The sequence below is a fragment of the Tachyglossus aculeatus genome, chromosome 19, assembly GCF_015852505.1.
Source record: "Tachyglossus aculeatus isolate mTacAcu1 chromosome 19, mTacAcu1.pri, whole genome shotgun sequence".
In the NCBI taxonomy this organism is placed as follows: domain Eukaryota; kingdom Metazoa; phylum Chordata; class Mammalia; order Monotremata; family Tachyglossidae; genus Tachyglossus; species Tachyglossus aculeatus.
The window spans coordinates 26,044,334-26,061,855 of NC_052084.1; the positions used below are offsets into that span (position 1 = coordinate 26,044,334).

Below are 17,522 nucleotides of genomic sequence, written 5' to 3' on the forward strand. Positions count from 1 at the left end.
TGGAACCTACCGAACTGACGAATGTGTGTGTCTGTGTTTCCAATTTACAGACCTATGTAGCAAACATCTTGATTGCTGTGAACCCATACTTCGACATTCCTAAAATATATTCTTCAGAAACCATTAGGAAGTACCAAGGAAAATCCCTCGGGACACTGCCTCCTCATGTCTTTGCAATTGGTATGTAATTCATCTTTAGCTCGGAATAACGGGTTTTCTTGCTGCGAGAGAGCCAAAGTGATGTTGCCAACTTGTACTTCCCAAGCGCTTAGTACAGTGTTCTGCACACAGTAAGCGCTCAATAAATACGATTGAATGAATGAAGGAATGATTCATGTAATAGAGAGCCAGAAGCCCCCACAATAGCAAGATTAACAGGGGGTCTCTAACATTGGGCCACCAACCTTTTAATCAACGCATTAATTTTATTTATTGAGCGCTTACTTTGTGCAGAGTACTGTTCTAAGTCCTTGGGAGAGTACAACAAACAGCATGATGGACAGACATCAACATAAATTATGGATAAACAAATATGGATATGGAGAAGCAGCGTGGCCTACTGGAAAGAGCCCGGGCTTGGCAATCAGAGGTCGTGGGTTCTGATCTGGGCTCCGCCACTTGTCAACTGTGTGACTTTAGGCAAGTCACTTAACTCCTCTGTGCCTCAGTTACCTCATCTTTAAAATGGGGATTAAGACTGTGAGCCCCATGTGGGGCAACCTGATGACCTTGTATCCCCCCCCAGTGCTTAGAACAGTGCTTGGCACATAGTAAGCGCTTAACAAATACCATCATTATTATTATTATATGAACATAATCGATCAGTGGTATTTATTGAGCGCTTACTATGTGCAGAGCACTGTACTAAGTGCTTGGGTTAGTACTACGCAACAATATAATAGACACATTCCCTACCCACAGTGAGCCTACAGTCTAGAGGGACGAGCTAATTTACACATATTAAACACACACACACGCACAGAGGCATACCTGTGCACTTCTATAAATACACACATAAACAGCTGTCATTTTTGCACTCTGATCCCCGAGGAGCCCAACTTTCTGCTCCTCTAGCAATAGTATAGGTTTCATTTTTTTGTATTTTCCTTGTCTTCACTTTTGGTTTAGCGTTTTTATTGTTTCATCTCTCCTAAAATGTCATCAGGCCCTCTTCTCCGTTTGTGTACATAGATTTTGAGCTGGTAGAGGACAGCCACCCTATCTAGCGTTTACCCATTACTTCTTTCCCAGTGCTTAGGACAGTGCGTTGCACAGAATAGCTGCTTAATAAATAGCATTGCTCCTAAGTGCGCAGAAGAATTTAATTCTGACAAATGACTCTCATATTGCATATTAGCTTCAGTTAGATTAAGCAATTAGATATACATTTATTCATTGTCATATTTATTGAGCGCTTTCTGTGCGCATAGCACTGTACTTATGAATTCTCTAGGAATTAGACTGTGAGCCCAATGTTGGGTAGGGACTGTCTCTATATGTTGCCAATTTGTACTTCCCAAGCGCTTAATACAGTGCTCTGCACATAGTAAGCACTCAATAAATATGATTGATTGATTGAATAATCATTCTGATTTTAGTTAAGATAAAGGTTATAGAGAAGGACAGTTTTGTAGGTCTCGGGTTTGTATATGTTTCACGCTAATTATTTCCCCTCCCCCCTTATTTCATCTTAGCTGATAAAGCATTTCGTGACATGAAGGTCCTAAAGATGAGTCAGTCCATTATCGTATCCGGGGAATCGGGGGCCGGCAAAACAGAGAACACAAAATTCGTTTTGAGGTGAGTGTTCATTTTCTCGGATGGTTTTGAACCGAGAGACCATTAGCATTGTTGCATATGACTGTCATTGTGAAAATTTGGCCGGACTTATCGAAGGTCGTTAGCTCCATATTTCTGGCTGGGTTCTGAAAATATCAGCTGCAAGCCACCTGGGCGTCAGTGATCTTTCCTACTGACCTGGCCCTAATTCATAACCACAGTTGGCATAATGACCCTTGACCATTGCTAAGGAGCTGCAGCTGGGTTCAATAAAGGGCCAGATTCAGCTTCCTGACGACACAGCTTCCTGCTGTCTCTGGACAACAATGAGACAACCTGACGGCCGACAAATTCAGCTCTCTGCTTCCGATTGTCCGGAGATCAGTGGCTCCTTCCCCTTGCCATTTCTCAAGCCTCTAGCATGGGAGTGGGGACTGTCTCCCTGACTAAACCATCTTTTCCTTTTCTTCAGCTCCGTCCTGCATCACCCTGGCCTGCCCCCTTAATTCATCCCCCCCGTCCCGGCCCCACAGCACTTATGTCCTTATCTGTCAATTATTGATTGATAGCAACGTCTGTCTCCCGCTCTAGGCTGTAAGCTCATTGTGGGCAGGGAACGTGTCTGTTCTGTTGTCATATTTTACTCTCTCAAGCACTTAGTACACAATAAATCCTCAATAAATATGATTGACTGACTGACTGACTGAAAGAGAGCAGGCCGCAGACGTGCAGTGGCAGGAAGTTCTGAGACTTTCTAGTTCGTAAGTGACTAGGCTGTGATGGTAGGTGAGCCCAGAGCTCATCTTTAGGGCTGATAGATCAGGAATATGAAATCCAGCCGCCCGGGAACTCGTTATCGCTCTTCCCTTTCCTTAAAGCACCCCTGTGGTGAGCTGACCGTTCCTTCCTCCTCACCCACCTCAAGAACTTCCAGTGGTTATCCATCCATCTCCTTATCAAACAGACACTCCTTCCCTTTAGCTTTAAAGTATTGAATCCCCTCCTACTAGAACCCCTCTAATGGCAGTCAGCATTGGACCTCCAAGGGACCCGGGTTTCTGTGACACAGATCACCCCAAACTTAATTTCACATGCACTGTAGGGGGAAAATCTACAAAGCTTGGAGAAAATGGATCCTTGGAGTCCTTGGAAGTTCAGTAATTTTATCTCTGGGAGAACTTGAGGGTCCCCTAGAAATCCACATTTCTGCCTGTGACCCAACGTTTCTGAAAGTCTGCCCGACACAGGAGGGTTCTGAAACCTCTCTAATCAGTAACACCCCCAAATTATAATTTTAATTTATTTCCATTGAAAATCCATGTAGGGGCCATAATTTGGTGGTTTGTTTAGCACTGGTTGTATTGCTACTCAATGAGCATTAAAGAGTTTTCTAACAGTAATACATGACACTCAGGAAATGCCTTAAAAGATGCAGAAAATCAAGGTCATCTAGCAGAGAATCCTATATAAGACAGGGAAACAGCATTCAGGAAGCAGGAGGTAGTGACTTTATTTGCTTTAATTCGCTTTGATACGGATAAATCTTATTCATAGTAGAGAAGCAGCGTGGCTCAGTGGAAAGAGCACGGGCTTTGGAGTCAGAGCTCGTGGGTTCGATTCCCGGCCCCACCACGTCTGCTGTGTGGCCTTGGGCAAGTCACTTAACTTCTCTGAGCCTCAGTTACCTCCTCTGTAAAATGGGGATTAAGACTGTGAGCCCTACGTGGGACATCCTGATCACCTTGTATCCCCCCCAGCACTTAGAACAGTGCTTTGCACATAGAGCTTAACAAATGCCATCATTGTTATTATTGTTATATTCTATACTGTGAGTTCTTCGTGGGCAGGGGATGTGTCTACTAACTCTGTTGTATTGTACTCTCCAAAACACTTAGTACACTGCTCTGCACACAGTAAGCCCTCAGTCAATACCACCGATTCTGTGATATTCTACAGTTTGATATAAAGGGGAGGTAGGAAATATAGCTCTCCTTTTCAAGACAGAAAAAGATCAGAAATGAAATGAAATAAAAAACTACAGCTGTATTCGGTTTTTATGAGATGGTGATTATCTGGTAATAAGGAGTTTTGATTTGAAGGCTGAACAATCTTCTTTCAGATGGGTCTGTATATATATATATATATTTTTTAAGGTTAAGGTGAAGAGACTGACTATCAGACTTAAGGTGCTCAATCAGCTATCTTCCTCCTACTTATCCACTCTCGTCTCCCAGTGCACCCCTGCTCACACTCTTCCTTCCTCTCAAGTCAGTCTGGCACATAGTAAGCGCTTAGCAAATCCCATTATTATTCACTGTCCCTCTATTTTGCGTATCATCATCATCATCAATCGTATTTATTGAGCGCTTACTGTGTGCAGAGCACTGTACTAAGCGCTTGGGAAGTACAAGTTGGCAACACATAGAGAAAGTCCCTACCCAACAGTGGGCTCACAGACTAAAAGGGGGAGACAGAGAACAAAACCAAACATACTAACAAAATAAAAGAAATAGATATGTACAAGTAAAATAAATAAATAGAGTAATAAATATGTACAAACATATATACATATATACAGGTGCTCCCATCCGACAGACTATCAATCAGTCAATCAATTGTGTTTATTAAGCGCTTATTATGTGCAGAGCAGTATACTGAGCGCTTGGGAGAGTACGGTACAATAGAATTAGCAGACTTGTTCCCTGCCCATAATGAGTTTACAGTCTAGAAGTGGGGGGACAGATGTTAATATTAATAAATGAAATACGGACATGGACGTAAGTGCTGTGGGGCTGAGCGAGGGGTGAATAAAGGGAGCAAATCAGGGCAACACAGATGCGAGAGGGAGAAGAGGAAAGGAAAAGGCGTAGTCTGGGAAGGCTTCTTGGAGGAGATGTCCCTCAATAAGGCTTTGAGGGGGCGAGGAGTCTGTCGGCTGTGAAGAGGGAGGGCAACTACTGCTCTTCTTCAAAGCCCTTCTGAAATCCCATCTCTAGCAGACCTTTCCTGATTAATTTATCTTCTCTCCCGGTCAGATTCCCCCACAGCTACCCTGTGGGGCTGCCGCTCAAGTTACACACTGAGGCACCCGCAACCGCTTGTGTGACCTTGGGCAAGTCAGTTAGCTTCTCAGCGCCTCAGTTACCTCATCTGTAAAATGGGGATTATAGCCTACTCCCTCCTACTTCGACTGCGAGCCTCGTGTGGGGCAGGGACTAAATCTGGCGTGATTATTTGGCATCTAGCCCCAGTGCTCAGCATAGTGCCTGGCACATAGTAAGCGCTTAACAAATGCCGTTAATAAACAAAAGAACCCCCCCCCCCCCCCCCCCCCGCTCAAAATCACAAGTAATACTTCAGAACACATCTGCTTACCGTGTGGCCAAGCACTCACTCCTAAACATATACCTGTATATATGTATATATGTTTGTACATATTTATTACTCTATTTATTTTACCTGTACATATCTATTCTATTTATTTTATTTTGTTAGTATGTTTGGTTTTGTTCTCTGTCTCCCCCTTTTAGACTGTGAGCCCACTGTTGGGTAGGGACTGTCTCTATATGTTGCCAATTTGTACTTCCCAAGCACTTAGCACAGTGCTCTGCACATAGTAAGCGCTCAATAAATACGATTGATGATGATGATGATGATATCCATATTTCTTTTTCCTGTGTTTTAGTGGCTGTCTCTTTCACTAGTTTGCAGATTTCTTGAGGTCAAGGATGTGTCTTGCCTAATGGCCCAGGGCAGTGCTCTGACCCCAGGGGGAACTCAGTAAATACTATTGATTGATTGGTACTTTGGGTTGAACCCCTTTACAAAACAATAGGTGCAAATCCTATTTTCTAGCTTCTTTGTTTAAAAATAATGCCCAACTCCAGCCAACCTCTCTTTCCTCATCTTCCCTCCCTTAACTGACTGGATTTAGGGTTATTGATGACCATTATCCACTACCAAGCAGCATGGCTCAGTGGAAAGAGTGCTGGCTTGGGAGTCCGAGGTCATGGGTTCGAATTCTGACTCAACCACGGGTCAGCTGTGTGACTTGGAGCAAGCCACTTAGCTTCTCTGTGCCTCAGTGACCTCATCTGTAAAATGGGGATTAAGACTGTGAGCCCTGTATCCCCCCCAGTGCTTAGAAGAGTACTTCACACATAGTAAACGCTTAGCAAATACTATTATTATTACCAAAAATAATAATAGTATTTGTTGAGCACATAAGTGCCAAACACTGTAATAAACTCTGGGAGTAGATACAAAGTAAGCAGGCTGGACACAATCCCTCGACCACATGGGTCTCACAGCTAAGTATGAGGGAGTAGGATTTAATCCCCATTTTACAGATGATGTCACTGAAGCACAGAGAAGTTAAGTGCCTTGCCCAAGGTCACACAGGAAACAAATGGTAGAGCAGGATTTGAACACTCATCCTCAAAGGCATGCTCTTTGCTCTAGACCACACTACCTCCTTGGATTACTTTTCTTTGCACTGTGATAGTATTTCTAAGCAACCTATCCGTATTAGAGTTTTTTGTGCTTAAAAGGGAGTTCTCTTCTGTACCGCTTCTTTTTCATTAGTAGTTTCCCCTGGATTTATGATACCGCTCTTTAGCTGCTGCTTCTCAATTTTTTCCTTAGATGAGGTATCAGAGTTATAAAGGTGACACTGTGTTGTCCACAGCTCTGGTTGTGATTTATTTCTCCTTCAAAATGATTCAGGAAGTCATCTTTGTGTTTCTGTATTTTCATCTTTCTTACAAATCCTGTCTTGGTTTTACCTTTCTCGGGGATTAAGGTGGAGCTGATGGATATCTTCATTTTCTTCTCTGGTAAAAAAAAAAAAATAGTAATATATCCTTCTTGAGAGTTTCACAGTTAAGTGTCCTTTCGGACACTTATCCATTTCGCTTCTGTATATTTGTTTAGTATTTTGGAGGGAAAGTTGACTGCCGAAATAGATGCTGTTGTTGTCTTATGCCGTCGAGTCGTGTCCGACCCGTAGCGACGCCACGGACACATCTCTTCCAGAACGCCCCACTTCCATCTGCAATCGTTCTGGTAGTGGATCCGTTGGGTTTTCTTGGTAAAAATACAGACGTGATTTACCGTTGCCGCCTTCCTTGCTGTAAACTCGAGTCGCTTTCCTCGCCGTCTCCCATGCCGCTGCTGCCCAGCGCGGGTGAGTTTTGACTTGTAGCAGGTTGCCTTTGCACTTCCCAAGCGCTCAGTACAGTGCTGTGCACACAGTAAGCGCTCAATAAATACAATTGATTGATTGATTGATTCCGCTCGCTAGCCACGGGCCAAACTAGGAATGGAATGGACAGGCCTCTGCTTGACTCCTGTAGTCGAGACTGGTAGTTGGCACCTGAGAGGGTCAGGAAACAGTAACTCCCAGCTAAAACAATATTACACTCTTCTTGATTTCTTTCAGGGAAGCAGTGTGGCCCAGGGGAAAGAGTAGGGCCTGGGAAACTGAGGACCTGGGTTTTAATCCAGGCTCCGCCGCATACCTGCTGTGTGACATTGGGTGAATCACTTAATGTCTCTGTGCCTCAGTTCTCTCATAATAATAATGATGGCATTTAGTAAGCGCTTACTATGTCCGAAGCACTGTTCTAAGCGCTGGGGAGGTTACAAGGTGATCAGGTTATCTCGGGGGGGCTCACAGTCTTAATCCCCATTTTCCAGATGAGGTAACTGAGGCACAGAGAAGTGAAGTGACTTGCCCAGATTCACACAGCTGACAATTGGCAGAGCTAGGATTTGAACCCGTGACCTCGGACTCCAAAGCCCGTGCCCTTTCCACTGAGCCACGCTGCTTCTCTGCAAAATGGGGAATCAGTACCCCGTCTTCTGGGTGAGACCTGATTATCTTGTATCGATCCCAATGCTTAGTGCAGTGCTTGACACAGAGCAAGCAGTTAGTTACCCAAAATCACAATTTATTATTGTTTGTCACTAGAGATAGAATTTTTGCTGCAGTTCAGTGTCACTGGCTATGTCCTATTGCTTCTAATTTCTATATTCTTAATAGCTCCAGACTTCCATGCCTACTTTATATTCTTCAATGGTGCACCTTCTGATTTAAATATACGGGTGAATCACAGTGATAGAAGGGAAGACTTGAAAAACGGGCTTCACTTACTGTTGACCCTAAGATGCCCCTGGCTACCCCGAGAAGGGAAAGTTTGTAGTTGTCATGGTCTTGCTTTTCATGTAATCGATCGCATTTATTGAGCATTTACGTTATGCAGAGCACTGAACTAAGCACTTGGGAGAGTACAGTACAGCAGAGTTGGTATACATGTTCCCTGGCCATGAGATAGTTTCAGTTGAGAGGGGGAGATAAACATTACGGTAAATTATGGATATTATATTTCCATATCCATGATATTAATAATAAAGTATGGATATGTATGTAATCAATCAATACTTTTTATTGAGCACTTACTATGCCTAGTACTGAGTGGGAGAGTACAGTACAACAGAGTTAGCAATGGTTCTAATCCTCCCTCTGCCCCTTGTCAGCTGTGTGGCCTTGGACAAGTCTCTTCACTTCTCTGCACCTCAGTTCCCCCATCTGTAAAATTTGGATTAAGACTGTGAGCCCCATGTGGGACAGGGACTATTTGCCATGATTATCTTGTATCTTCTGGTTCTTAGAACAGTGTTTGGCACATAGTGAGTGCTTAACAAATACCACAGTTATTGTTCCGAAGTAAATACATGGAAAACATGTACCAAAGTTAGGTTTTTAGATTGCATAAGGAAAAACTACTGAATGGAATAGCTTTAATTATTCATTTACTCCTAAGAGTGCCGTCTATAGCATAAAGAGAAATATTTCAAGTGGGAAATGATGTTGTAGTTCTGAGGATTTCTGTTGGCTAAGGCTTCAGTCAAATAAAAGCCCATTTTAAGGGTCTGTCATCTTCCCGTGGGATCTGTGTCATAGTGGAACTCAAAAGATTTTTAAAATATGATGGAGCAATGAACTGTCCAACTGTGACTTTATGAGACATTTAAATACAAAACCAAATTACTTAAAGCTCTTCTGAAAAGTATTTTGATTTGGAGGGGGACAATTACAAAAAGCAGTATTTGAGATCGGCAAAAAGTATTTGTAACGAAGAATTGCTTCTAAAAATGTTGCCTTTTTATACTTGTAGCTGCATTGCTGAATGAGATTTTAGCTGCCAGTACGTTAACTATTAGAGTCACTGTGAAAATGTGGAGCTAAATAGTCATCGTCTTTCTTTTTCAGATACCTGACTGAATCTTATGGTACCGGTCAAGATATCGATGACAGAATTGTCGAAGGTATTATTTCCCTTTTGGAATGAATCTGCATGTTCAATCTTTTCCTCAAAATTTTGTGTGCGAAATATAGTCCCTACGGCATTCAGTGTCTGTATTTAGCAATGTACTACTTATTAGTTGTTTTTCAGTGGACTCAGAATCCTTCAAAGTCCAGTCCTCTGACCACGAACGTTCACACCTTGGTTATGTACAGAGGGAGCAGAGCGTTCGGGATTCTCAAAGCAAGAGGCTGAGAGCATTATCAGTCAATCAGTAGTGTTTATTGAGCACTTATTGTCTGCAGAGCACTGTGATAAGCGCTTGGGAGAGCACAGTACAACAGAGTTGGTAGACATAGTCCCTGCCCACAAGGTGCTTACAGTCTAGAGGGGGAGACAGACTCTGAAATATATTTCAGATCTGTACGTAAGTGCTGTGGGGCTGAGGGTGGGGTGAATGTCACGTGCTTAATGGGAAGACATCCAAATATATAGGTGAAGCAGAAGGGAGATGAGGGCTCAATGGGGGAAGACTTCTTGGAGGAGATGTGATTTTAATAAGGCTCTGAAGATGGGGAGAGTGGTGGTCTGTCAAATATGAAGCCGGAGGGAGTTTCAGGCCAGCAGGAGGATATGCGAAGGGGATAAGCGGCAAGGTAGAAAAAATCGTCTTTCCGTGAGCATTAATGGATTCAAGCGAGCAGGCTGGGTTGTAGAAGGAAATCAGCGAGGTGAGATAGACAGGGATGAGTCGATTGAATGCTTTAAAGCCAGATGATAAGGAGTTTCTGTTGGATGAGGAGGTGGAGGGAGGTTCTCCAGCGGGGAGATGGAGACCGAACTTTTTTTTTATAGAACAATGATCTGGGCAGCAGAGTGAAGTATGGATTGGAGTGGGGATAGACAGGAGGCTGGGAGGTCAGTGAAGAGGCAGATGCTGTAATGTATAAGTGCGATGTTGTGAAAGGTGAGCCTGCAGGATTTGGAGACAGATTGAAAAAAGTTGTCCAGCCATATTAATTGGCATCTGCCCCAGTGCTTAGGACAGTTCTTGGCACATCGTAGGTCCTCAACAAGTACCATAAAAATAATAATAATCTATTAGCACAGCAAGGTTCTTTCCTTCAGGCCAAAGGAAACGGTGTGAAATGTACTTCCCAAGCGCTTAGTACAGTGCTCTGCACACAGTTAGCGCTCAATAAATACGATTGATGATGATGATGAGACCCTGTCACATAGAAGTCTCTCAAGATACACTTGCACTTAGGAATAGACTCCCCCTATTAGCAGTGCCTGTGAAAACCAAGGGTAGTTCTATTCCTATTTGGAACTGGTTTTAGGGCTGGTGTACATATGGATTAAACCTGAGAAAACGTTTTTAAAAGCTTATCTATTCTGCATTACAAAAAGGAAAACTCGTTGATTTGAGTTCCCGTGAAAAAGTTCGCATCTCTAAAAGTAGAGAAGCAGAAAATAGCCTTTGAAAAAAAATTTTCCTAACACTGATTGAATTGGTATTAACAGGAGAATAGTTCAGACTTAAAACAATTCTATTGAAATTTTTTGTTACTACAGCTTTTCATTAATAATAATGTCCGCTAACTCTGCTGTGCTCTACCAAAACCTTAGCGCAACTCTCTCCTTACAGAAGGCACCCAATCAATACTGTTGATCGGGAAAATCATTTTAAGCATTTCATTTCTTATCAACAGCCAACCCACTATTGGAAGCCTTTGGAAATGCGAAGACTGTCCGTAACAACAATAGCAGTCGTTTCGGAAAGTTCGTTGAAATTCATTTCAACGAAAAGGTAAGCTTGTTTTTCCTGTCGAGTAGATCCTGAATGGAAGTGAATTTAGGTTTTGCGTGGTGTTCGATGAGAAGCCTCACTTATTTCCAAGTTCACACGTCCCGCTAAACGAGAACCTAAGCAGTGCCAGGCAGGGGGAGCCCAGTTAAGTATTTGTATTTATTGAGCGCTTACAGTGTAAGAGTAAGCTTGGGAGAGTACAACAGAACAGACGTTATAGACCCATTCCCTTCTCACAGTGAGCTTACAGTCTAGAGGAGGAGACCGGCATTAATTTAAATAAGCAGAGTACAGATATGTACATAAGTGCTTTGGGGCAGAGGGAGTGGTTAGGGAAGGCTTCTTGGAGGAGTTGTGTTTTTTATAAGGCTTTCAAGGTGGGGTGAGTAATTGTCTGTCGGATATGTAGAGGGAGGGCGTTCTAAGCCAGAGATAGGACGCGGACAAGAGATCGGCGGTGAGAAAGATGAGATCGAGGAATAGCCCAGTGATCCTACTCATCCCAATGTTTTGTCTCCAGGATGCGTACAGAAGCAGTCAGTCTGTCATCCCCTTTTCATATGATGCATCTGTAACTCTTCTCTCTAATCATCATGAATCCCGTCATTCTCCTTGAATTTATCCTCCCTGAACCTCCTTGAATTTATCCTTCTTAAACCATCTCTAGTTTCTACCTGCACAACATCCCACAGTAACACATTCCCAAACCTTAGCACTTGCAGTGTGAATTTCCTTTTTTCTTTCCCTTTGGGTTTGTTTTGAGCATCTTGTCTTCAGACTTTATTATGTGTCCCTGGTCTTGGTCTGGGCTGCGATGAACAGCAGTTCAGTGTTTGCCAGGTTCCTACCTTTCCCCGTCTAGATTGTAAAACTGATTGTTGGCAGGGAACATGTCTACCCACTCTGTTGTACTGTACTCTCTAGGCACAGTGAGTACTCAATAAATGCCATCGATTGATTTCGTGAGTTTGTAAACTTCAATCCTGTGTTCCCTCTGCGTCTTTCCAGTCCAAAATGTTCTAATCTTTTCAGTTTCCTTCCCGAGGAACTGCTCTATTCCCTCGGACCAACTTGAATCCCTGCTCTATTACATCCTCCGTTTGCCCTGCTGTATCGGGTCAAGTGGAAAGAACGGGATTCTGGAAAGCAAGAGGAAGGGGTTTTAGGCCCAAGCTGGGCAAATAGGGGGATGCCTGCTTAGACTGGGCCATCCAACAGTCAGTGGTATTTATTGAGCTCTTACTGTAAGCAGAGCAGTGTACTAAGTGCTTGGGAGAGAACAGCTTAACAGAGTTGTTAGACACTTCTCCTGTCCACCAAGAGCTTACACTTTACAGACACCAGTGTTGAGATTTCTTAGGACTCTCCCAAAGGCAATCTGTGCCAGCAGGACTGGGAAATGTAGCTAGTTAATGTGAGCAATGAAGTCCACAGTGGCTTCCTAATCAACCCCTTCCCGGGTTATGGTGTGCGGCGTTTAGCGCAGTCCTGAGGTCACTTTGGCTTTAAATGGGTATTGGACTCACCGAGGCCACATAGTAAGCGCTTAACAGATGCCATTAAAAAAAAAATAAATCAGGAAATTCCGATCGGGGCCACTTAACTGTAGAGCACTGAACTAGGACTGAAACTAACAAAAATAGGCCACATTCAGGGCAACACAGAGGAAAATGAGATGTAGAGGTAGCTATTGGCCAAGATGTCTTCCCTAACTCTTCGAATTCCCTACTGATTGTGGTTGAACCAATTCTCAGGCAGAAAATTGGCCAAAGTAACGATTTAATAATGTCACAACTAGGCAAGAATTCCAGCAGAGAACTACAAAGACTAGTATTTACAGAATGCTATTTAAAGCTCCTGAGGTTTTGCAGAGCTTTTGTTTGGAGGACGGGGAAGGGGAGAGACAGAAATAACCCCATCGTTCTTGACAGGAAATTCTAACATCAACATGTCCGTCTTGTGGTGCAGCAACCAGATTTGTGGATCACGATTTTAATTTTGTTTGATATTTTTTCACCTCTCATTTTCTATTTTAGGCAATGCCTCGCCTGACATCTGTTTAGAGAGCCTTGTGCATGTTCCCTTAGAGTGCACATTTTATAGGAACACGACATTTAGACCTTTGGCCTTAAATCTCCCTTCCCTAACTTTCCTAGAAAGCCGTATATTCCGGTGCTTTGGAATTTTATCAGTGTGTTCGTATGGCCGATAAGACCAACTAACAGTCCTTTCCACAGCATGTAAAAATTCTCCTTAAGCAAGCAGTGTGGCTTAGTGGACAGAGCATGGGCCTGGGAATAAGAATACCTGGGTTCTAATCCCCAGATCTGTCCATCGCTAGCCGTGTGACCATAGATAAATCACTTGGCTTCTCTGTGACTCAGTTCCCTCATCTGTAAAATGGGGATTAAATGTCTGTTCTCCCACCTACTTGGAATGTGTTCACTGTGTAGAAAAGGGATTGGGTCCAACCTGATTCATTCATTCAATCGTATTTATTGAGCACTTACTGTGTGCAGAGCACTGTACTAAGCGCTTGGGAAGTACCAGTTGGCAACATAATTAACACCATTAACTTGTATGTATCCCTGCTTGTAGAACAGTGCTGCATACATAATAAGTCCTTAATAAGTGTGATGAAGATTATTAATAATAATTGTAATAATGAAAGATTGCACCTCAGTGCGCTGTCGCATTACTAAAAGCAACTTTTATTTCTACCTCTCTGTGTCACAGTCATCTCAAAATGTCTCTCCTCAGAGGGATTATGGTGGTATGCATGGATCATTATATACTCCTCAGAGGTTTTTTATTTTATATTAAAATGATAATAGCTATGGTATTAAGCATTTGCTGTGTGCCAAGCACTGTGCGAAGCACTTTGGCAAAGACCAGATAATCAGGTCAAACACAGTCCCTGTCAGCACTAAGCTCATCATTTAAAGGGGCAGGAGAGCACGTATTTAATCCCCATTTTACGGGCGAGCGATGTAGTGTAGACTGGAATGTAGTAGGAGAGTAGAGAGGTGAGGTAAGAGGGGGGAAGGTCATTGCTTTAAAGCCAAGGGTGAGGGGTTTTTGTTTGATGTGGAAATGGATGGGCAACCACTGGAGTTTCTTGAGGAGTGGGGATACGTGGACTGAATGTTTTTATAGAAAAATGATCCAAGAAGCAGAGTGAAGTATGGACGGGAGTGGGGAGAGACAGGAGGCTGGGAAGTCAGCAAGGAGACTAATACAGTAATCAAGCCGGGATAGGATAAGTGATTGGATTAACGTGGTAGCAGTTTGGATAGAGAGGAAAGGGTGGATTTTGGCATTATAAAGGTGGAATTGACAGGATTTAATAAAGGATTGAATATGTGCGTTGAGTGAGAGAGAGGAGTCGATGATAACACCAAGGCTACGGGCTTGTGAGACAGGAAGGATGGAGGTGCCATCTACAGTGATGGGAAAGTCAGGGGGAGGACAGGGTTTGGATGGGAAGACAAGTTCCGTTTTAGACATATTAAGTTTGAGGTAACCGGAGGACATCCGAGTAGAGATGTCCTGAAGTCAGGAGAAAATCCGAGACTGCAGAGAGGGAGAGAGATCAGGCCTGGAGATGTAGTTTTGAATATAGTCCGCATAGAGGTGATAGTTGAAGCCATGGGAGCGAATGACTTCCCCAAGGGAGTGGGTGTAGATGGAGAATAGCAGGGGAGCCAGAACTGAACTTTGAGGGACCCCCAGAGTTAGAGGGTGGGAGGCCTCTATTCACCTCTAGGCATATATTCACCTATTCAGGCATATATTCACCTGTATATATGTTTGTACATATTTGTTACTCTATTTATTTATTTATTTATTTATTTATTTATTTATTTTACTTGTACATATCTATTCTATTTATTTTATTTTGGTAGTATGTTTGGTTTTGTTCTCTGTCTCCCCCTTTTAGACTGTGAGCCCACTGTTGGGTAGGGACTGTCTCTATATGTTGCCAACTTGTACTTCCCAAGCGCTTAGTACAGTGCTCTGCACACAGTAAGCGCTCAATAAATACGATTGATGATGATGATGATGAGGCAGAGGAGGAGCCTGCGAAAGAGGCAGAGAATGAGTGGCACCAGTTCCTTCTCTAGCGTTTTTCTCTTCTTTCTCCTTCTCACGCCTCCTTCTCTCCCTCCACATGTTTGTCAAAGGTCAGGACCTTTCTTGGAGCCCCAGATGTCCCGTCTCCACTTCCTGCCCCAGGACTTTTCCACATTTCCTCCCTCCTTCCCATTTTCTGTCCAACTGCCTGCCCTTTCTGGGTCTTTGGAATCCAAACAGTTGGTCATCCGTTTTTAGAGTCTGAGCTGTTTCCAGTGAAACCCCCCACCCCAAACCGAAGCCTGGTTACATTGTTAACCTATTTTTCTTCTTTCGATGTAGAATTCCGTCGTTGGGGGATTTGTATCCCACTACCTTTTGGAGAAATCCAGGATCTGCGTCCAAGGCAAAGAGGAAAGGAACTACCATATATTCTATAGACTGTGTGCAGGGGCTTCTGAAGATATTAGAGAAAAGCTGCGCTTGAGTTCTCCAGATAATTTCCGGGTAAGTTATTGAGAAACATTTCCATCTATCTCTGCAGGTTAACTGTAAAAGAAGCCAGTTGCGTTGAATAGGAGATGGTGTGTTTTATTGTCCTGTGAGCATGCAAGATTCTTAATAATGATAATAATTTTAATATCTGTTCCGTGCGTACTGTAGTGCCAAAGACTGAACTAAGCACTGGGGAAGATTCATAATAAACAGCTCAGATACAGTTCCTGTCCCACGTGGGGCTCCCAGTCTAAGGGGGAGGGAGAGTAGGTATTGAATCCCTGTTTTACAACTGAGGCTCAGAGAAGTGAAATGATTTGCCAAATGTCACAGAGCAGGCAAGTGGCAGAGTCCAGGATTAGAACCCAGGCCCGCGTGCTTTCCACTCGGCCATGTTGCTTGAAGAGGTCCTTCACCCTATCCCTACGATTAATTTTTGGCCAAAGCAATACATCAGCCTGTTGATAAGTCCCATGCAGATGTAACCAAAACCACAAAGAATGTGTCTTCTCACCTCCACCGTGCCTGTACCCGTCTAACATTTTAACTTCTTGACGCGTGCCCTTTTTTAAATAAAATATCTAGGAAACTATGGTTTTTAGAACTACTTCGATCAATTCATCAATCAGTTAATAGATTTTATTGCGTCCCTACTGTGCAGAGCTCCATATTAAACAGAGAGTACAGTAGAATTAGTAAACATAATCCTTGCCCTCCCCTGGCCAGGAGAACAGACGTGAAAATAAATTACAGACAGACTATAACAATAAATTTGTCAGTGCTGTGGGAGGAAGTGAGTATTTTGATGCTAAACCAGAGGGCAAGGACTTGGAGTTAGAATGACCTGTGAGACAGTGGGCAAGTCACTTCACTTCTCCAGACCTCAGTAAACACATCTGTAACATGGGGATTAAGGTTATGAGCCTATGTGGGACAGGGACTGTGTCCAACCCGATTATCTTAGGACAGTCCTCAGCATATAGTAAGTACTTAACAAACCCTATTATTATTATTATGCAGAGGAACCAAACTGTCACTAGGATGAATATAAGCTGAAATTGTACTTTCCAAGTGCTTAGTACAGTGGTCCATAAATACAATTGAATGAATATAAGCAGGGGCGTTTCAAAATTAATTAGGGAAGGTCTCCCTGAGACAGTGCAGTTCCAGAAGGGTTTTGAAAATGGAGAAGAGCTGTGTTGGGTTGAATTTGAAGGAAGAGGGGGAGTTTCAGGTAGGGGGAAGAGCATATCAAGTGGTCAGCAGCAAGAGAGATGAGAATGAGTAGGTTAGCATAAGAGGAATGGAGAATGAGGGCTGAGGTTTGTGGGAGAAGAGAGGGGACAAGAGGGCTGATTGTGTTTCTGCTTCATTCAGGGAGACATGGGTAACCATTTGATGTTTTGGAGGAGAGGAGGAGATAGGTGTAGTCCAATGCTGTAGAAAATCAGTCTATCAATCGCATTTATTAAACGCTTACGGTGTGCAGAGTACTGTACTAAGCACTTGGGAGAGTACAGTACAGCAGGAAAGTGAAGCGATTTGCTAGACACATTCCCGGCCCACCATATTTTAGAGTCAAGTAGGGACAAGAGAGACAGAGAGGCCAGTGAGGAGGAGGGTGCAGTAACAGAACTGGAGTATGACGATTGCCTGGGTAGTGTAGTGGTCATTTGGATGGAGAGGAATGTTGTGGAGGGTTAATCAGTGGGATGGAGTGACAGACTGACTATGGGGATTGAACTAAGGAAGGGGAAGGCGTCAAGGATCGTGTGTAGGTTGAGTGTCTCAGGGATGGAGAGAATGGTGGTATCTTCAACTGTGATGGGACACTTATGTGGGGGGAAGATGAAGAGTTTAGTTTGGGGCATATTGAATTGAGCTTGAGTTGCCAGCAGAATAACTCTAAAAGAGATGCTCTGGAGGCAGGAGGAAATGCAAGATTGCAAAGAGCCCTGGCAAGGTAATAATAGTAATAATAGTAATAATGATGGCATTTATTAAGCGCTTACTATGTTCAAAGCACTGTTCTGGGGAGGTTACAAGGTAATCAGGTT

General features: G+C 43.3%; 1 protein-coding gene across 7 annotated transcripts in view; it reads left to right on the top strand.

The window, feature by feature from the left end:
- Positions 1–17,522, top strand: part of MYO6 (myosin VI) — a 172,731-nt gene that overhangs the window by 85,200 nt on the left and 70,009 nt on the right. For all 7 annotated transcript variants that reach the window (XM_038760724.1, XM_038760726.1, XM_038760728.1 and 4 more), the window contains exons 5-9: positions 51–180; positions 1,695–1,800; positions 9,053–9,108; positions 10,799–10,896; positions 15,313–15,477. In XM_038760724.1, coding sequence (XP_038616652.1) covers positions 51–180; positions 1,695–1,800; positions 9,053–9,108; positions 10,799–10,896; positions 15,313–15,477 — 555 coding nt within the window. The remainder of the gene's footprint in view (positions 1–50; positions 181–1,694; positions 1,801–9,052; positions 9,109–10,798; positions 10,897–15,312; positions 15,478–17,522) is intronic.